Source organism: Lichenostomus cassidix, chromosome Z (genome assembly GCF_008360975.1).
Source record: "Lichenostomus cassidix isolate B80296 chromosome Z, HeHo_3.0, whole genome shotgun sequence".
Lineage (NCBI taxonomy): Eukaryota > Metazoa > Chordata > Aves > Passeriformes > Meliphagidae > Lichenostomus > Lichenostomus cassidix.
The window spans coordinates 25,805,291-25,826,677 of NC_139511.1; the positions used below are offsets into that span (position 1 = coordinate 25,805,291).

Sequence of the window (21,387 nt, forward strand, 5' to 3'; positions counted from 1 at the left end):
CATTAGCTTTTGGCTGTTGTACATTTTCAAACATTTTGGCTTTTTGTTAGATTGAGATTAAGGATGAAGCTTCAGATGTTTGCCCTTGACAATCACACTCTTACTTCGCAATTCAGCCAAAAATATCTTAATTGATTTTACTTACTCATCCTTGCTTGTGCATATACATTCCTCTATCTTAAGTCTTTGTTTCCTTGCTATAGAGAGATATTTCTCCAAAAAGTCCTGATTAGCCCCCACCTTTCAATTAGAGGACATGCTGCAGTTAATTTTAACGTGTGCTAGACACTATAGATAAAGTATTCGTGACACCTATACTTTTCTTTTTGGGATTAATGTACTAGCATACCCCTAGTTTCACTGGTGAGCCCAGGGCCACCTTGAAGCTTTTGCAATGAAGTTCTGGTCAGAACAGAACAGAGAATTCTGTGAGCAACATTGGTAAGAGTTGACCTGGTCCAAACAGGGGATTGGACCCTCACCATCCAGAAGTCACTGCCTACCTCAGTTTTCTCTAGCCTAAGGAACAATGGCTGCAGCCTGCCTGCCAGACCATAGCACCACAGGACACTTCGGGGTGGTAAGGACCTCGGAGGGTTTCCATTCCTATTCCTGCTCAGAGCAGGCTCAGCCCTGAAGTCAGACCAGGGCTCAGGATGTTATCCTGTGAAGCCTGGAAACCCTCCAGGTAGGGCAACGGCACCACCTCTCTGAGCACATCCCCATCGCCCAGCTGCCCTCTTGGGAAATAAGCTTTTCTTATCTCCAGCCCCCCTGGTACTGCTCAGCTCACCAGGATACAGGGCCTTCTCCCCAGAACTGCCCATGGTCTCACGGCCCTGCCTTCCAAAGCTCAGCTTGCCCAGGGCAGGGCTGCCCTTTTCTCCCGCCTGAAGGAATGTGAACCCAATCTTTCCTCCCACCCATCCCAGTCCCTCTAGACAGCTGGCCTGACCTTGCACATATTGAACAGTGATCCCTGATTTGGCACCACCTGCAAACCTGATGGATTTGGTCACCTTCCCAGGTCACAGGCAGAAGCGTTACACAGGACAAACCCCAGCGGAGACCCTCTGGGATCCCACAGGGCACCATCCTCCAGTCAGATGTGACTCTGTAGCTATCCCATCTGAACCCAACCACCCAACCAGGTATGTACTGCTCCTGTGGGGCACCCATCCCCATGCTATCACCCTACAAGGCTATTGTGGGAGGGTGCTGGGAGCCTTGCTGAAGTCACCCTGTTACATCCTGTTCTCCATGTCCTCAAATGCAGTCATTTTATCACAAAATATAATGAGATGGGTGAAGCATTGTTCACTTTGTAAGTCTGTGCTGAAAGCTCGCAATCACCTTCTCCTCCCCCATGTAGTTAGACATGAGGTCAAAGAGGACACACGGCATGATTTTGTTTGATACCTGAGTAAAACTGGTCAAGATGCAGTCCCTCAGACTGTCTTTTGGCTCTTTTTCAGTTGACAAACGCCTCCTCCATCTATCTAAGAGAAGGAAACAATTACCACTTGTCATTCTGTGTTAACCAGAAATTTCTCTTTCCTCTGATCTTCTGCTTTTAAAAGTTGCCCAATGCTAATCAAGCATTAAAAAAATTCTTGCAGGGTAGCTCTATTATTTTATTTAGAACTGAAGTCAGACTTACTTGGATGGCCATTGTCAGGAATGTATCCTTTATTTCATACTTCTGAACTTCAATTGAGAAGTCTTCTGTGTTTGAAACCTCTGGACATGCATATAAACAGCATGGCTTTTATAAGTGAAATAATCACTTCCTTTAACTGAAATGTCATGTTAACAGCCTTGTAAATAAGGACATGCTGCCCTGGAGTTTCCTTCGTGTCTTGCCCATGTAGGAGGTGTAACAGGAGCTCTACATCAGGACAGAAGTAAACAAGAACCATGTTCTACTCTCATGCAAAAACCCTCCTCTGCATACTGATGTGCAGTTTGCACCTCCTCACTGCTGAAGAGGACAAAATACTTGCTGTGTAGGAGCTCAACAGATGTGAGCAACATGCCTGTTTGTCCTTATGCGCTGGACCACATTCTTGTGCCCTCACAAGAATTGTGCCCTCTTCCTGAGAACAGGAAGAGAAAGATTTCTAACATCTTTTGCCTGTACAGAATGAAGTGCAGAAGTCCTGGTATTCTGTATTTCTATATCATACTGCTGGCTTTGAGATAAGAATGCCACGAAAATGCCTATTCTGCTCTGGAATAAAACATAACATTACAACATACTGGTATATAGACAGGCAATATCCTCTGTGGTTCTAACAAAGAAGACATTCCAGTGGATATCTCGCTGCACTACCTTCACAGGTATGCAAAGACCAGGAATAATGTGCTACTAAAAATGCTTGAAAACACTACTTCCCTTTCAAATCCAGCAGGAAGAAATAAATTTGCCATTTTCTTTTAAATGTAAGGAAATAAAATCCAGAAGGAAGGTATTCACTGACAGCTAAATAAAACATTTCTGAATTGTCACCTATGCGATTAAAACTTCTTAAAATTCGTATTTGAGTACATCAGAGGCATAGCAAGTCCCACTGGTCTCAGGCTGAAATGATTAAATCCTTAACAAAAATGAAGGAACTAAGTAACATGATTTTCATCAGTGACATCAACATCCAAGCATAACCTTTAAATTAACAAAAAAGATTTGTTTTTTAATTGAAAGCATAAACGATAATAATGCTGTCAGATACAGAACAGAAATTCTGTGAAAAAAATCAGCAACAAAAGAATTCCAAAAATTGTGCATTAATTTTATTGGAATACTTTGTTTCCTGAGCTAGATTTACAACACAACATGCAGATGCATTTAACAATATACTTCGCCATACATTCTGCACTTGTGACAGCTGTGCAACAAAAGTAGCAATTGAGTTTCCAGTTTTTAGTAATGTCAAAAAGTAACAGAATCTTCAGTAAAGAAACAGCTTTACTGTTAGTAGTGTCAGTGTTGAGTTTCCAATGCTTATCAAGCTGAAAGGATTAATTTCAGCAGCAGATTTAAAGCTCTTATATTTTGACACGACTTCTACATTAGAAGTTTCAGCAGTGTTTATTACATTTCTTTCACTATCTTAGACATGAGAATAAAAACTTAAGCACATTCAGGCTGTAATGCCTCGATTGAAAACACAGAAGGGAAAAGTAGTGGTAGAAAGACAAACAGAATCTCAGCAGAAGTAATTTACGTCACCATAATTCTGACAAGTTCTTTTGATGACTCACCAAGCTTAATGCAAGAAGTCTACATGCATGTACAGCAAAAAGATGGCTCCACAAAATGTCAATGCTTTTGCAACCAGGTAATACTGATGATGCAAATTCACAAAAATGGTGTGCAGATGGGGCTCAATTTCACGTCTTTTAGAAGCTTTAAACATTTGATTTAGAATCTTTGTTGTTCAGGAAATGCAAGGAAATTCTGGCATCTAAATAAGGGACAGTATTTACTTTAAAATATGAGTATTAGACACTTCAGGAAAAGTTGTGGATCTAATTTCTGTTAATTTTTCTGCCTCGCTGCATGAAATAACACTAAAAAGCTATCTTGAAAACAAAAACCTGTTTACAAAGAGAGTTACAAACAAGGTAAGCAACAAAGCAACCATGGCTTCTATAATCAGTGCAGTTCTTTTACTTTTTCAATATTGAGTTATGACTTTACACCAAAACTTAACACAAATTCCTGTATTTATCCAAAAAGTGAGAAGATAAACCAACAAGCAGTACAGATTACTACCTCTGATTTCCGGGTAAAAAGTCTGGATTCACTTGACACCACACCACTCTACATGCTACTGAGACAGAGAGGTTGAGGCATACCAATAGAAAATGTGTTTTGATTTTCAAGCTATGTTGGAGATATGCTAAGCTGAACTAGTAAATTAGGTAAGTTTAATGACTACAGTTAACTCACTAAAATGCTAATCACATTAGTTCATAGCTGTGCACATCTCTGAATTAAGGATTACTAAATATATTTATGGTGATGTAAATGAAAAAAAACCACCTGTTTTTTTATCTTTTAGTTTGGCTATCACTTTGATGTTCTTTGGAAAGAATACTTTAATCTGAATATTTTGTCAAGCATTGGCACAATCTACCCAGGAAGTGGTAAAATCACTGCCCCTGGGAAAGTTAAAAAAATGTATAGATGTGGCACTTACAAACGTTGCTTACTGGTGGACATGGCAGTTCTGGGTTAATGGCTGGACTCAATGATCATGAAGGTCTTTTCCATTCTAAATGATTGTATGAACCTCACTGAAACTGACAATGGAACTACCAGTAGCATTTTACACACAGAAAGACTGGCAACTGCTGTGGAATGACACAAGTCTTGTGTTCTAGGTTTTGAAAGACCTCAGTTAGCTAACCACTGAACGTTCCACTGCAGGACAGCCCAGAAATACATGACGGAGTATCCTGGTTGGCACTTACCTGCACAGAGCTGCTTGAATAATGACCTAGTTCCCACATGCAACGTTCTGCTATTTAATCTGCTAATAATCAACAGTCTGCACTCAGGAATAGCACTTTGCAGTATATTAAAAATTCCAAGTAACTTTAAATGCTCTAAAGGAAGGAGCCAGTAGTGTTAAAAGAGGCAGAGGAGGAAAGTGGTGTTTCAGATTTGCACCACATACATAAAAACAACAGTTTTAAAAACCCTCTGAAACTCTTGGAAGGTGTCTGTTCTGCAACCTCCATGGTTAGAGAGGACATATGTATTGTTTTCTGTGGAAATACTGAAAACACTGACACAGCAGAACAGGGAAAATCTGACACACACCTGAAAGAAGTCTCTGAGGAGTAAAAATTAAAATACTTCCTTTTATCATACACCAAAACATGTTCACATTTTTCTACCAAGCCAATATGGCCAAGGAACCTCTGATAACATTTACTTTTACAACAAAAAAAAACACACAGAAGAGAAAAATTAATTAAAATCATGATTATCTAGCTAAGATGATATTCCCTCTGACAAGACCCCTACTGCTTGAGACACACCTCAGGGCTACTGTGCTCCTGATGCTTCATCCTCAGTTGTCAATGCTTGTCACCTGTGTGGGGGTCACGCTGACAGATACTGTGCTCTGCAGCACTGCAATATCACATGCAGGGAAAATTTTAAAATGTCATGAGCATGTCACGTTCTTGTACACTGGTGTAGAATGGCCTCCCAAAGATAAACGAGTGCAGACCTGGTTTAATCTTCTCAGCCAAAGCCATTATTATGTTAAGATCGCCCTCTGCTGTCAAGTCAAGATCTACCTTTAAGCTACGAAGGGATTTAAAAGGTTTTTTTCCTTTTTGCCTGCAAGAAAATGAAAATGTGTGTTTTAGAAAAGAAAAAAAGAAGTTTCTTTATATCTGTTTTCTGTTAACTGTTCACTTACGTGTCATCCTCTATGTACTTTATTAAAGTCAAGGCTTTTCTGTGAAGGACTAGCAGAAACTGCGCGAGGAAAGTACTCCTTAGAGACAAGCCAGGTTTCAGGTGAAAGATCTGTTAAAAATTGTACTAGAATATTAGACTGACATGGAAATTGAAGAAACATTTTAAGAATGTGGAAAATAAAGAAACATTGCATACACATTTAATATATCCTTAATTTTAGCAAAGCAGGCAAATAACAGATTTGTATATATAGTCAGCATGCTTTCTGTGTTTTCTGTCAGCTCAGATAAAATAAACGAAGCTGCATTACAATTCTTTTTGGATAATTATCTAAAATAATGCACAGTCAGACAGTTTTTTCAGTACTGAAATTGCAGACACTGTTGCACAGCAATAGAGTGCAAGGAGGAGTTTCAGTTTTATATCAGTATTTTTCTTTCTACTTATGTAAGGAACAATCATAGCAGTAGTATGAAGAAAAGCTACCAAACCATTAAATGATCTATTTGTGTTAAATTTTCTGTTACAAGGGGTCAAAGTACTGAACTGTATTTCTGGGTTTTTTTCTGAAAAGTAACCATTACCTGATCCAGGAAGGCTTTTACTAATGTATCTCGATGCAGGATATCTTGAAAGACATTTCTATAGAAAAGAAAGCAAACAAACATGTGAAGTAATGCCATTAAGGGATAGTAACATTCCAGGAGCTGAGCACAGCAATAGCATTACTGTTGACAGTCAGGCTGAAACTGAAATTGAGTTTAAAATTGTAGTGATTACAAAAATTCTGGTATTTTTAAAGATAACACAGAATTTTAAACCATTCAGATGAAGTTAACTAAATCCAGGAAAGCCATTGGGCCCCATCAAATACACTTAGCTCTATTTTACCCCTAATTAAAACAGGCAACAAAATTAATATAACATGGTCAGAATTACCACTGAAAATTATTTTCAATGATATTTGATGTAACCAAACTACTGAAGGACCTGGTAAATTCAGCCAAAACAAATGTAACTACCAAAGCTGAAGAAGTTTTTTCTTTTAAGAAGCTCCATGTACTTTATTGGCAGTAAGTTCTGTACTCCTTTAGATTCTTGTCCCAAGTCAAGTAACTTTGTGAGATGTGGGAATAGTACGTACAAGTCAGGTGTGAAACTCTCATCTGTGTGAATAACACGATCTTGAGACATTTCTTCATCTGAATTAGCTCTCCAAAATGCTGTCAGCTCAGATCTCATGTATCGTCGTTGGTTATAAATATGTTCATGACAGGGGGGCATCTGCTTCACTGTGTTGACATCCACATCTATATGTGTAGTAGGGTATGGGGCATACATTACTTGACGGAAGGGCAACACAAAGCTTCCTGTTGCATCCTGTTTTAGTGAAAAAAAACTATTTTAGTTAAAAACACAAAGCTGTATTGGGACAAAACAATATTAAAGCATCATACCTAAATTTTATAACCCATTTGTTTGGATGTATTTTGTTTGGTACATCTGGTGGTTGTAGTTCAGTAATAAGTCTTTAATACTGGATGATTTCCTTAACAAAACAGTGAAAAAAGGTACTGAGGTGACCTGTGTCTTACAGTATTGTGTCACCTGGTTCCTGAGCCCATTAGCACTACAGTATTATAGTTATCTGCTAAGTTTGACTGCTCACTAGAGCAGGAAGCATTATTTTTCTATTCATCTTCACCCATTACTACAGAGTGTTTAAAATGCTTGGAAACTCCAGGACTGATGCGACTGTTCTTCCTTGGTTTTGTTAAAACACAAAAACTTGAATGCCTTTTGGGATTCTAGCCCCAAGCAGAAAAAACAGTGTAATTATGGTACCTCAATGTAAAGGAACAATTCTATACAATCCTCAAGAAACAAATATGTCACAGAAAAGACTGGCTTAGAATTTTAACATGAAGATAATTACAAGGAAAACTACAGCTTCAGAAAAGATGACATCAAGGGAAGGTGACATTTTTTTGATCATGAATGTGTATATGTGTTTACGTATCATATGAACAAACTTACACTGAACAATGTTCTTAAACGACAGAACAGAACTTTCCTAAGCATTTTACTTACTTTGAGTAAGCCTTGAACAAAAAGTCCTGACTCATATCTAAAAGAGGATTCACTTCTACAGAGTCTGGAACACTTCCGCTCAGATGGTGTAAGAAACAGGCACAATGTTCTCACAATCTGCATTAAAAAAAACAGTCTTGAAAAACATGAAAATGTAAGGAAGTATGACCAGACTTTACTAGGGATTTCAAATGATGAATAAAAGAGTGGACCATGTTTATTAGAAAAGCTAAACTTTACAAAAAGGCCACAAGGACAAGTTCACTTCTCGGCCTCTTGCTTCAAAAAGGACGTTGAGGCACTGGAGGGTGTCCAGACAAGGGCAACAAGGCTTATAAAAAAAGGACTAGAAAACATGTCTTATGAGAAATGGTTCTTAAGTGACATGATTACTGATTTTTTAATTATTGAGATGCTGTAAGCCATACTATTCCAACTTCTTGTCAAATCCAACACTTTTTTGCAACAAAGTTTGCTTTTTATCCGATTATGTAGAACAAATCACCTTTGTGTTCTTCTAACTCTTTCTTTTACATAAACATGAGTTACTGTGATTACTTTCCTAGCCTTTTAAGCCTCTTATTTTATTCATTCCATAGCATTTATTGTCCATAGCATATTGTCCATTCCATAGCATAATAGCAGTTATTGTCTCAAATCAGGCACAGTCAATTTCCTTAATAAGTATCCATGCTTATTTCCTCAGTAATTTCCTTAAACTCTCAATTAAAATGAACACAGGTGCTTTATCATTCATTTTCAAACTCCTGGGCAGAAACAGCTACCAGTAATCCCTCCAAACACAACATATATTCCATTCTGCTCATCTTTCAGTCTTAACCTATGGTGTCCTATCTGTATCTGTAAGATATTTGAAAAGGCTCTGTCCTTGCACATGTTTCTGCAGCACCTAAAACAATGACAATGTAAGTTGTGACTGATGCTTTTTGTCACAATATGCCACAACTGGTTCTTTTTTTTCACTTGGAGGCAAGCTAAACTATGGCATTAAGGAAGCAATTACTTCAGAACACCTGTAATGTGACACAAGGAGCATGCTGCTGATAAGAACACGTGGAGAATTAATTTATGAAATTTACCCTGGATGGATCTTGAGGTTCACATTCCTTTACACTGTTTTTCCCTATACTGTCTAGCTTACTGATATATTATTTTACATATTCATAGCCATTTAGACCTTAAACCCTTTTTATTAACTATTTCATGATCCATAAACTTTTCATAACTACTTAAGCTTCTAACATTTCCTCTTATATTGTGTACATATACAACATTACTCTTAAATATGTAACATTTCCAATAACTTAACTGTGTGTAAATCTTACACCTCTGAAACAACATGTATTAACTACCGTTAGCTGATTTCGGCTAAGATCTGAGAATTTTCTTTTCTTTGGTTTCCCTGTTGTATCAAGCATTTACTGTTGATCAGAGGTGCTTTACCACTGCCAGTAATACACGTGAAACAATGCATTCCCCCACCCTAATTTTTATAAAGCGTAACAAACTGTTTATTTCAAAACACAGGTTTATACATAAAGGTGTCTTACACATTTTTTAAAAAACTATTATACTTCGTGATGGCAAGAAACCCTATATACTTAATATTTAGTATGCATAGTCTACAAGTAATACATAATATATTCAGCAGACCCATTGTTCGTAACTTTTATTTCATGTTGAAGATATATACACAGGTTCCATAAATTATGGAGATACTAACTATTTAAGAGCATACAGACAATACCCAATGACATGGGTACTGTCTGTATACTCACTGCTACCAGTGTTCCCCAGGGGTCAGTTCTGGGCTTGGTCCTGCTCAACATCTTTATTGATGATCTGGATATGGGGATTGAGTGCCCGCTTGGTCAGTTTGCAGATGACACCAAACTGGGCAGGAGTGCTGATCTGCTCAAGGGTAGGAAGGCTCAGCAGAGACCTGGACAGACTCAATCAGTGGGCCAAGGACAAACTGGTGAGGTGCAACAAGGCCAAGCGCTGGGTCCTGCCCTTGGGTTACAATCACCCCATACAGTGCTACAGGCTGGGGGCAGAGTGGCTTGTGAGCTGTTCAGCAGAAAGGGACCTGGGTGTGCTGGCTGACAGCTAGCTTAATATGAGCCAGCAGTGTGCCAGGTAGCCAAGAAGGGCACTGGCATCCTGGCCTGTATGAGCAACAGTGTGGCCAGCAGGTCCAGGACTGTCCCTGTGTACTTGGCTCTGGTGAAGCCACACCTCAAATCCTGTGTTCACTTCTCGGCCTCTTGCTTCAAAAAGGACGTTGAGGGACTGGAGGGTGTCCAGACAAGGGCAACAAGGCGTTTAAAAAAAGGACTAGAAAACATGTCTTATGAGAAATGGTTCTTAAGTCTTGAGGAGGCTCAGGGGTGACCCCATCACTCACCACAAATCCCTGAAAGGAGGGTGTAGTGAGGTGGGGTCGGTCTCTCCTGCCATGCCTGCAGTGAGAGGACGAGGAAATGGGCTCAAGCTGAGACAGAGGAGATTCAGATTAGATATTAGAAAAAAAAAATTGCTGTTAAGGTGGTCAGGCACTGGAATAGGTTGCCCAGGGAGGTGGTGGAGTCCCCATCTCTAGAGATGCTTAAGAGGCTGCTTGACCTGACACTAGGCGATATGGTTGAGTTGTTTAGGGGTTACAGTGGCAGTGCCAGGTGCATGGTTGGACTGGGTGATCTTAGTGGTCTCTTCCAGCCTTGATGGCTCTGTGATTCTATGACACAGGTGAAATGGGCAATCCAGTCAGGTCTCTTTGATTTGTATACTGTAGCTAACAAACCTGTAGACTCATTTACTATTCATTTATATACTGTATCAGTTAAATAGATTGGTTGTCTTATAGTTGTCAAAATTCAACTGAAGTGCAATTTTCAGGCAGAATTATCATTTGCTAGACCAGTCAGCTGAACAGACAGTATTCCTTCCTTCTTTAACCTCAAGTATGTTTATAGATTCATTCTGTTCCAAGTAAAAAACTAACACTACTAATAATCAGCATTTAAGCTCAGTTTGTTAGAAAATATGTTACCTTATTAACTTTTTCTGCACTGCTTCCTACCACTACAGAACAGCCACAGGTCTGCAGGTGTGAACTAATTGCACTGCAAGTAAAAACAGACATAGGTTAATACATTTAGTCAGACTTTTCAAATGAAACAATTATCACCTTCACGAGAAGAATAAAGTGCTCCAAGTACAAATATAGCCTATACGCCCATAACCACAGGATTTTAAAGAGCAGTGTAGGTTACTGCAGAAATCCAAAAGTTCAATGGTTTCTTCAGTATTGAAGGCACATGTGAGGGTATATAAATAGATGTCATCAAGCACTACATATATGAATGCAGTTATGCAGGAGAAACTATGAAAGGTAGAAGAACATCAGTTAAAACCTGTGAAATATACTTTCCCACAGGAAGAGACCAAGTTGCTCTCAAGTTCAACTATTTCCATTTAAAAATTAAAAATGGAGAAAAAAGAGAAATACACAGCTCAACAATAAGCATTCTATATGCCATATCATTAATGACTCTTATTTAGAATTTATGCAAAACCCAGGTTTTTTCCTATTTAAAAAAATGCAAGACTTTGACTTAAGAGTCTTATAAAATTGAATGTAGGCATCAAATGTATATTTTATAGGAATTCTGTTATCAAACAAATGATTCTGTGACAACACAGTCTACTGGGACACTGCAATTAGCCCAGAACCATTCTTTTAAAAAGACAGAAACTTTTATTACATTTTATTGACAAAAATCTCAAAAAAACACCCCACGTCATTGTTACCCCTCCTATAAAGAAATCTATTCCAATCCATATTCATGCATGTGCAGATAGATACACTTAGATGCATACACAAGTTTGAATCATTTTACTACAGCATAAATCAAAACTGAATTTCATACTTGAGGAGAAAGCCTTCATGGCAACTATCCCCAATGTCATCATCATTTAGCACTGTGTCACTTATCTGAAATGCAAGTAAATACAAACAAAAGTTAGACAAGGATCTGAAACACCTTCCAATTAATTGATTTTCACTTTGATAGGTGGGAACTGTTTGGGAACAATTTAAGTTAAGTTATTAAGACTTCCCCAAAAATCAAAACCTTGAAAAGACCTTCTGACTCGAGACAAGGCATTTTGAGAGAATCAGAAAGGCACTTGATTATTAAGCCTTCACCAGTCACAAGTCAGGTTCCTCCTAGTGGGTTTATTTTCTGTAAAAAATGTCCAGAATACTTTAAATTAGTGCTTGTCAGATCGCTGCTACTTCTTCCATGAGAACACTGTAACGTGCCGATACAGATAACATCAAAACCATTAATCCACCCATTCATTTTGGTTTGCATCAAACAGCCTTTCCATTGTAAAATGGCATCATCCCATGGAGTTAATTTTGCTAAGTGATGACCATAAAAAATACTGCTATTCCCGAGACCACCTAGGAGAACTTGATATGAAGCAAGGGAAGTATACAGGAATTTAGGAAAGTGGGAATTTTCTCTGGCAAACTGAGTACAAACCAAAGGGCCAAACCTTTTATCCAGAAGGCAAAAGCCACTTTTTAAAATTCGGAATACAAATAAAACAAGAACTTACATCTATTTCTTCTGGAACACTGTGTGATTTCATAGATGAAAGGAGCTCCATTACAGGAATGACTTCTCCTGTCAGCATTGGAATGATGCTCTGACCCTGCACAACAAATAAAATGCTTGAAGTAAAAGCACATTGGGTAGTATTAGAAGTTACTACTAACATGAACTTGCAGTATTAAATGCAAAACATCCTTAACTTCCTATTGCTTAGAAAGGTAGTACAAGCAGAAATTGATGCACAGACTTCAAGGGTTTTGGTCATCAATAATTATGAACTGGAAATGTATGTTTGCCTTCTCAACATCATACCTAAAATGTATTTCTGGGTATCATGCTAATTTTCAGAATCAGTTTTGATTTGACTAGACAAGAAGTATTTGAAATGAGATAATCTGATTGTACTATACGATGCAGAATCACTGTTAAGCATTTTACATTGAAGTCTGATGTTTTAACAAAGACAGGAAACTAAAACCAGACATATTAGTTATTAAAATACAAAAATACTTTCCTGATCTATCACAAACAACTGAAGCCACTATTTCGCATTTAGTGATTCAGAAATCAAATTCTTTTCACAGTCTTATTCATTAAGTCTCCAAGCACATTCCAAGAGGACAGACTCTGTATGCCCATGTAATTCAAAAAAGGTGACCTAACCTAATGAAAAATCAACCTTGACAAGAGGCCAGCATGACCCTATGGAAGCTGCTACCTTTAATGAGCTTCAAGTTCAAGTAAATGAGTTTCCTTTCCAGAAAGGGAATACTCCTCATAGATTTTCACTTTACCCTCAAAGTGTTGAAATATTTTCCTTTCTTTTGATCACAGCTTCCATCATTCTATCTTCAGAAACTCTGCCTACTATGCATGTCACATTATTAGCCAGTCCAATGCATCTTCCCAGACTCCAAAAATAAGAAGCAGCACCAACTTCGACAGTCACCTGATGCAGTCAAATGGTTTTGCAATGGTGTGTCACATGCATCAACCAGATGGCCCTTACCTGATCCTCCATTCTTTCTGTGCCTTCCAAGACAATCTTCTGGAAATGTTCTTGCCTCTCCTGAGCAAGAGAAGCAGTTGAATATAAACACTCTGGCATTTGTTCATGTTATGTATGCACACAACAGTCACACAGTACAGTTTCTTCCTTGTGGAGTCATGCTTCTTAGATTCAAATTTTGATGTTCAAGTCTTTTTTCTTTTATAGAGTTGACTTTAGCAGGAAGTGATGTCATGCAACACAGATCAACACTCCCTGCTCTGCCCTCCACCAAATATCTCCCAAGCTTGGGCAGGAGTAGCAGGAAAGGGAGGGTCTGATGACAATGTCAAAACATATTTTCATCACAGATCAAGAAAATGCCACATGATCAAATTATGGTGAAGAATTCCACTTTATACATGGATTTTATTTTCAAATGGGTACAGTATAGATTGAGGATTCCTGATGCAACAAGAGAAAAATAAGATCTTCACAATGAGAAAAACTGACTAGGGAGGGTAGGAAACGAAAGACTTCTTTTCCCCCCACCTCTTGACGCACTTACAAGTTTTCAAAAAATTGTTTTATAACCAAGTACAGGAGACATGAAACCTCCAAGTATACAAAACACATTGCACAAGAGACTGAACAGAGCTCTGAAAACAGGCTCATCAGCAGCGGAGTAGCAAACTGCATTTAAAAATGAACTTACAATGGAATAAAGTTATTATTCCACAAAGGGGATTTGTCAATAATCACTGGAGCATCAATACAAGACACGAAAGGCAGCAGATGCTGAGAGAACTAATGATGTCTTTTGCTAGATGCTGACAGGTTACTGCATTTTTACTGGTTACTCATTTGTTTCCTCTGACTGGCCTATTCAGAGTTAATCAAGTTCAAGGGGGAAAAGAGGTTGCAAGAGGTTTTTTTGAGCAAATGAATAAGGAATAAGCTACAGTAGCTTGCCCTAAAACAAGCTACTTGTTTTTTTATTAAAAGTTATAAAACTTTTCAAACCATCTAAAAGATGCACCAGTGACAAAAACCGCTAGAACAAGGCAGATTCCTTCAGTGCACCTCCACCCTTCAGTCAGAGAAGGAAGACATCCTTGACAAGGATTTCAAAAGAACTCTGTTTTCTTGAAGATAAGGCTGCACAAATGGTGTAAGCCACTCCTTTTCAGAAATATAAGTGCTCAAAATTATCAGACAAACATATAGAACATAAATTGGAGTAGATGGAAGGGGTGACTTGCTCAGAGTTGCTTGTCTTTCTTTGCCAGTCTGAACACTGTTCCATGTTTCTCCTAATTCTCCAGTTCAGACAGCTTCTTCTCATCTCAAGTCTAGCTGGAAATGTTGTCTGGGTTTACACAGAACTAATAAGAGCTAATAATCACAACTATCAGAACTTCCAGAACTGCCTCAAAATGCAAACTACAGTTTTAATTCATTATCATTATGATTCTACAACTCATGCCTAAATTTTAATCTACATTTTCCAAGAAGTTTTCTCTTTTCTAAATAAGACTGAAGAGCTGCAGATACCTGCAGATCTATAATTTCCCTCAAAAAAGAAAAATCTATTTCAGAATGTATCACTGTCTCAGCTAATTCAACCTACCTGCTTCAAGAACATCTGAAAAAGTATGAATAACTTAATGACAAACTCCTGAAATAAAGAAAATTAGTAGAAAATATTTTTTGTCATTGCTGATGCTGCTTGAAGGCTACTGCTACTGTGAAAGCATACTGGTATGGATCAGTATCTAAAAACTGAGAAAATGTATTATAGCTAAAAATGATGGATAATTCTTATTTGATCACTCACATTAGAAGTCAGTACAGAGGACACTAAATGAGAGAAGCAATGTAATCAGGAACATGAGACAACACTCACATCAAAACTTTTAACATCTAGCAGGGTTTTAGAAGGCTAGATAAGGAATTAAATACTTGTGATTCTACTGTTTTGAGAAAGAACTTTCTGTACTATCCTTCCTCTGAAAAGTAAACCCCAGAAAGTATGAAAAGCTACCATGACAGAAAGCACTACCAGTCATCATCAGAAAATACAGCAAAAAGGAACCACAACCACAAAAATAACATCAACTTGTTATTTCTGTAGTCTTAATTAGTTCAGCTAAGAGCACTCAAACAGTAAGTTTAAAGTATGTTGATTACAGGTCTCAGAACAGAAGATATCAGAAAAATGTGCATCATCATATACGTTACTGCTGATTTGCATTCTGCCGCTTTAAAACAGCTTGGACTCCATAAAGAAGACAAAAAATCTAATTTTTATCATTAGACTATTATTTATTTTCAAGAAAAATACATAAAAGTTTTCACTTAATAAGGAAATATCTATGACTTATCGAAAGCTAAGAGTTTCAATTCTTAAGAAAAATTTAGCATGTTTTTCTTTTTGAATTTCAGGAGTAGAAATATTTGGAATAAAGCAGATGCATTTTTGTAGCTCTCCCTTTAGTTCAACACAGTTTAAGTCCTGACATATTGTTTCCTAATACCCTCTTTTTGAAAAATAAAAAACCAGCAATGAAAAGATTAATTTCATCAATTCCCTTTTCTGGAGCTCAACAAGGAATACAATGATCTGAAACACAGTAAATTTACAATTCTACCTAATTTAATACACAAATTATTGCAATTAAAAGCAACAATTTATATGAAATTCAGAGAGATGAAAGACTGTACAGGATACCTCTTTCACCTATACAGTCTTGTAGAGGTTATATAATATCATCAAGATAAATCATGTGTCTAAAATACCCAGCCTTGCATTTGCTGACGTAATAATTTGGTAACTATTAAACTTTCAGACTGTGTAGGGATCAGCCTTTTCTGAGTTTGTGGGTCTGGGCTGCTACATAACAGATGTCACAGCATCTCAATTTTTGCTTCTTCACAAGACAGTCTAGCAATTATTTTAAATAATGAACAATTAACTTACCTTATGCATCCATATCCTTCCTTTCCTTATGATATGTGTTAATCTATCCACACACACTCTGTGAAGTGGCAGGTAGAAACCAAGTTCACTTTGAGGAAGTATAATTGATAGTCCATATGTGCTTCTGTCTCCATTCCAGTTTCCATCAAAGATTAATGACACAATAATTACCCTTTTTTCTGCCAAAACAAAGAACTTCACATCTATTGCACCACTTTCTGCATTCCGAAGTATTTCTCCATTCAGGGTGTGGTTAGCGAGAAATGTGATTTCACCGTCGCTGAGAAGTACCTGCTCTGTCTTTGGAGCCCAGATGTGCCGCACTCGGGGGCCAAGAATGTTGTCCCAGTAAGCAAAAGTGGCAGCTAATAATGGTGACTCGCCATTCAAAGAGATCTCTGTCTTAGCCACTGCAGGAGATGGTGGTGGACAAAGAGCTGACATGCCTGTTTCCTCTCTCTTGTGTAAACGAAATGCTTACATTACCTAAAAGTAAAGTTTTTGTAGGGAAAAAAACGTCAGAGCAGTCCTCATAACTATCTTAACTTCTTTTTGCACGAGTAGGTAGTGATATGACTTGTTTTAAACCAAGGAAATATTTAGATTAGATGTTAAGAAGAAATTCTTTACCAGACAGTGGTGATGCACTGCAACAAGCTGACCAGAGAAGTGGATGCCCAATCCCTGGAAATGCTCAGTGTTGTGCTGGATGGATGAGCAATTTGATCTAGTGGGTGGCATCCCTGCCCAGAGCAGGGGGCAATGGAACAAAATAATCTTTAAGGTCCCTTCCAACCAAAGCCTTTCTGCAATTCCTTAGCTTCCAAATGACATTTTCAAGATGCAACCTGACTTCTTCACCTGAGATTTCACTGTAGACTTCCTTCAGGAAGGAAGCCATGTAAAAATACATACATATGTTCCATGCAACAAAGTGGCATGCTTTACAAACATTAGTCAGACCTCAAATGCCCTTTAGTCACTACAGAAGTATGATGAACCTGCACAGCATTCAGCTTGTGTAAGAAAACTGACACAATAAATATACCCTTTACATCACACCAGGGTGTTATGATACAAGAGAAGTGCTCAGCACTTTATAGAATGTATTGATGGATAACTTTTTATCTTGTGTGGACACAATCCCTGAACATTTTCCCTAGAAGCTTCCAACAACTCTACAGCTTCCTCATTGTGATGGGGCTGCAGAAGATAACAGGAAGTTCCATCTTCCCCAAAAGTTATGTCAGAGCCACAGGAAGATACGAAATAAAAAAGGTTTCCAAGCAAATTCAGCCAAGGACAGGGAACTGCAACAACTAAAACCCACTCATTTTGAGGACAACCTCACATGAGCAAAAGGCAGCTTTCCTCTCCCGTCTGCCTGCAACATTCCACATGACTGCAGCGAGGATCCCGCCCGGGACCACAGGCGCAGGAACACACACCTCACTGCCGCAGGTCTAACTCGCCAGAGCTCTGCACCTGAACTTCTTTTTCCTTTTATATTTATTTCCTTACAGCAGGAGGGTAAAGCCTCTTTCGAAAGCTCCGGCTCCCTCTCAAGCAGCAGCCGGTGCCCCGCCCGAGCGGCAGGGGGGAAGCCAAGGCCATCTGACACCGTGACTCTACGATTTTCAGGGAAGACAGCTAGCCAGCCCCTGCCTCCTCGCACCTACGGGCTGACCAGAGGCTCGCTCTCACCACCGCCCCTCCGAACGCGCGGCCGCTGCCAACTCGGCGGCTGCAGCCCCTCGGCGCCCCCGGCACGGATCAGGCCCGTGCCGCACTGTCCGGGTCTGTTCCGTACCTCCCGGGGAGGCGGCGGGGAGGCAGCCGCGGGCAGCCCCGCTCTGTTCCCCGCAGAGCAGAAGGGCCGCAACCCCGCCCGGCACTCGCCCGGCACTCGCACAGCCCCGCAGCCCCGCAGCCCCGCAGCCCCGCGCCGCCTCACCTCGCTCCAGCCGCCGCGCCGCGCCTGCGCCGCCCCGCCCCTCCGCACTCCGCACTCCGCACTCCGCGGGCTCCGCAGGCGCGGCGCCGCCCTGGGCCCGGAGCCGGGGTGCTGCCGCCTGCTCGGCGGGGAGAGCCGGCCCTTGTGAGCGCCCAGGCGGGGCAGCGGTGCCGGTGTGACCGCCCGGGCCGAGCCGGGAGGAGCCGGGGCGGTGTGAGCGCCCTGGCGGGGCAGCGGTGCCGGTGTGTCCCTGTCGGTGTGTCCCTGTCGGGAGGAGCGGCTCGCGTCAGGCGGGTCACTGGGAGGAAACAGGCCATACCCAATGCAGTCTGTGGAGGAAGCCAAAAGAGGAAACTGTTGTGCCCGGAGCATCCGGCACAGTTTATGGAGAGGCTTTTAGGCTTGAAAGATGAAGTTGGTAATGACGGAATTGGGTTAGTATCCAAATGTAGTTCATGCTGAATGGTGAAGGCGCTGTTAAGCGAGGTTGATTCCGTCTCGCAGGTACATGGTGAATACCTTCAGTCCTCTCAAGCGGTCCTGTCCGGGGGCCCACAGGAAAGCCACAGCTCCTCGTTAGGAATTCTAGTGATAGGACCAGGAGGAATGGGTATAAAGTGAAAGGGGGGAAATTTAAATTAGCTGTTGTGAAGATACTCTTTACCGCGAGGGTGGTGAGACCCTGGAGCAGGCTGCCCAGAGAAGCTGTGTGTGCACTATCCTTGTCAGTGCTCACAGCCGGCGGGGATAAGCCCTTGAGCATCCTGCTGTACTATCACTGTCCCTCACGGTGGCAGCGGGGCTGGAACTACATGGTCTCCAAGGTCCCTTCCAACCCTTTAACGTTCTATGGTTTTGTGAGTAAAGTCACCGCAGTCATGTTTAACTTACGTGTTGAAGGCACTTAGTTGTTTGTAGCCTAGAAAAGAAGCCTGAGGAGTATCCTGAAGTACTTTGATCTCTGGCAGGGGGAACAGGCCCATGCAGGAAGTCTTAATAGGGCACAAGAAAGCTGATTTGTTCGAGTCATAGCTTCCCAATTCAATCACCAAAATCACTCTTCTCAAAATCCACAGAATCATCAAGGTTGGAAGGAACCTCTGGAGATGATCCTGTCCAGCCTCCCTGCCAAGGCAGTGTCACCTAGGGCAGGTTACATGGGAATGTGTCCAGGTGGGTCTTGAATGTCACTGCCAACACTCCGTGACCTCCCTGGGCAGCCTGTAAAAGTTTCTTTAATAATAGACAGCTGAATAGCATCGCTGAAAAATTTAAGTCTTCAGCCAGCTAAAATCTGCCCTTTAGATTAATTAATGATTTTAAATACTGATTATGACATGACTTATGTCTGTGTGTTGCATTGTAATTCTAATTTTTGAGAAGCAAAGCTCAAATAAAAGTAAAACGACAAAAAACAGACAAAAATTATGTAATCATTATAGAAAAGCTTGGAGGAATAATGGAATTAAACTCTAGTTTGAAATGTTACTGCTATTTAATTTGTGTAATACAAAGATCAGGCATCAGACTGTGGAATTTCTCTGCTTACCTCTTGTCTAAGTGTTAATCTATGCAGTTCATAAAAAAGGGCTTGTGTCCGTAGTAAGACAGTATAAATTGATTATCATGCAGTTGTAGACACCAAGCTCTACAGTAAAAAATAATGCAATTGGTATTAGAACAGTAATGATATTGGATAAATGGACTTCAAGAATGAAAATGTAAGGCTTGTTTTCATTTTGTAACTGGATTGTCATGTAGCCTTGCATAAGACACTTGGTATTGCTGTATCAGTTTTCCCATTATGAACTGCCTTGAGAATTCTACATTTAAAGTAAAATCATCATGTTCTATGCAAAGAAACATAATCATGAATTACAAATCTGTTACTTTTTTCTCGAAGTTACAGATAAGTCTCTGTAAGTGCTGTGGTGGTAGTGTTGGCAGAGTGAAATTTCTGCCTGTCATAGCAATATGGTTGTTGTCTTCTTCTTTTTCTTCACTGTTGCATACTTCTCACAGAGAAGGGAATAACATTCTCATTGCATATAATCTGAAGAGACTTCATATTTCTGCAGAGAAGTGAGGGGCCGCCGTGCAAGCAGATATTTTTCCCCTGACAGAGAATACATCTGGCTGTGAAACCTAATGCTGCACATCTGTGAAAAAAATTAGAACGCAAGACAGAGAAGATGAAGATGAGCTCAGGCACTGAGCTCAAGTGAAAACACATCACAATTCTATTTATGTTTTTAGTATGGCATCCTGAATCATCATCATGACTGATACCATGCTTTAGAATGAGGCAGTGCATAGGCAAAAAGGGAAAGAAGTAAAATATACTGGAATTCAGTTGCTCAGCTTGGTGGAGTAAGGCCATGGAAACATATGGTGTCACCTAGGTGCCCTGCTTTTGTGAAATCGTACATGCACTCAGACACCACAGGTTTGCACCACTGCATAAAACTGACCTTGAAGAAAGCTGGTTTCACAGTAATGAAATTCTTTTTCAGCCAGAGGAGATTGCCACAAAATTATTGTCCAAGGTAAAAGAGAGCAAATGGGAAGGGTTGGTTGAGGTAGCAAGAAGCAGGAACACTCAGTGGTAGTGCAGGTATCAGTGCTGAGATTATACTTTATGTGCACATCAGCAAAAGTTTAGAGGAAACAAAGTTTGCACTCCCCTATCACCAGCTGTTCGCTCTTACAGGAGGTGAAGGATGGGCGTTTCCTCAGTACTTCTGGTTGATGGTTTAAGGCTGTGATTTCACATCCACGTTGAAACCAGTGAAGCAATGAATGTGTGCTATCACTTCACATTCATTGAGTCTTGTTACTAGTTTTAACTTCTTCCTAGAAACTGGCTTTAGTAACTGCTAGGGCCCATGCAAATTTGAGCTTGACCTGTAAATATAAATCGATTACATACAACTTCTAGTACTGATTCTAGCTGCACTTCACCAGTTGTTTGTATCTGAGTGGTGCCATCCCAGACTGCTGTCATTATGTTAATATTTCACAGAAAGGGTCAGGTTGGAAGGGACCACAGTGTGTCATCTGGTTCAACCTCCCTGTTCAAACAGGGTCATCCAAGAGCACATGGCATAGGAGTGTGTCCAGATGGTTCTTGAATATCTCCAACAAGGGAGACTCCACAACCTGTTTGGGCAGCCTGTTTAGTGTGATCACTAAATGCACAGGCATGACAGTGTAGGGACCCATTAATTACTGTGACAGAAGCAGCTTGCAGTTCTAGAGCCGCTCAGTTGAAGTTAACAATTTTCAATA

The 21,387-nt window shown here is 40.0% G+C and overlaps 1 protein-coding gene and 1 long non-coding RNA gene across 4 annotated transcripts; one reads left to right on the forward strand and one right to left on the reverse strand.

Annotated features, from left to right (window-relative positions):
* Positions 1–2,768: 2,768 nt before the first annotated feature.
* Positions 2,769–18,036, reverse strand: C9orf72 (C9orf72-SMCR8 complex subunit). Of its 2 annotated transcripts, XM_085041904.1 has the most exons (11): positions 17,956–18,036; positions 16,146–16,631; positions 13,187–13,246; positions 12,182–12,277; positions 11,485–11,549; positions 10,605–10,677; positions 7,532–7,648; positions 6,585–6,820; positions 6,025–6,082; positions 5,439–5,548; positions 2,769–5,356 (listed from the first exon to the last, which is right to left on the reverse strand). In XM_085041904.1, exons 2-11 carry the CDS (start codon positions 16,587–16,589, stop codon positions 5,170–5,172), a joined length of 1,446 nt encoding a protein of 481 aa, XP_084898030.1. In that variant the 5' UTR covers positions 16,590–16,631; positions 17,956–18,036; the 3' UTR covers positions 2,769–5,169. The 2 variants fall into 2 exon arrangements, with proteins under 2 accessions (XP_084898030.1, XP_084898031.1); XM_085041905.1 differs by lacking the exons at positions 13,187–13,246; positions 17,956–18,036 and having other exon boundaries at positions 16,146–17,094.
* Positions 18,037–18,356: 320 nt separating this feature from the next.
* On the forward strand, positions 18,357–20,330 carry LOC146424558 (uncharacterized). Of its 2 annotated transcripts, none has more exons than XR_014846827.1 (3): positions 18,357–18,533; positions 19,176–19,272; positions 20,223–20,330. It is a non-coding gene; the product is annotated as an uncharacterized LOC146424558 (long non-coding RNA). The 2 variants fall into 2 exon arrangements; XR_014846828.1 differs by having other exon boundaries at positions 20,178–20,324.
* Positions 20,331–21,387: the final 1,057 nt, after the last annotated feature.

Excerpts from the sequence above, each read along its gene's own strand:
- C9orf72 (XM_085041904.1), bottom strand. The coding sequence starts at position 16,589 with ATGTCAGCTCTTTGTCCACCACCATCTCCTGCAGTGGCTAAGACAGAG. Across the intron at positions 5,549-6,024 it reads TAAAAGCCTTCCTGGATCAG|ATCTTTCACCTGAAACCTGG; the intron begins GTAATGGTTACT and ends AATTTTTAACAG. Across the intron at positions 5,357-5,438 it reads AAGTACATAGAGGATGACAC|GCAAAAAGGAAAAAAACCTT; the intron begins GTAAGTGAACAG and ends ATTTTCTTGCAG.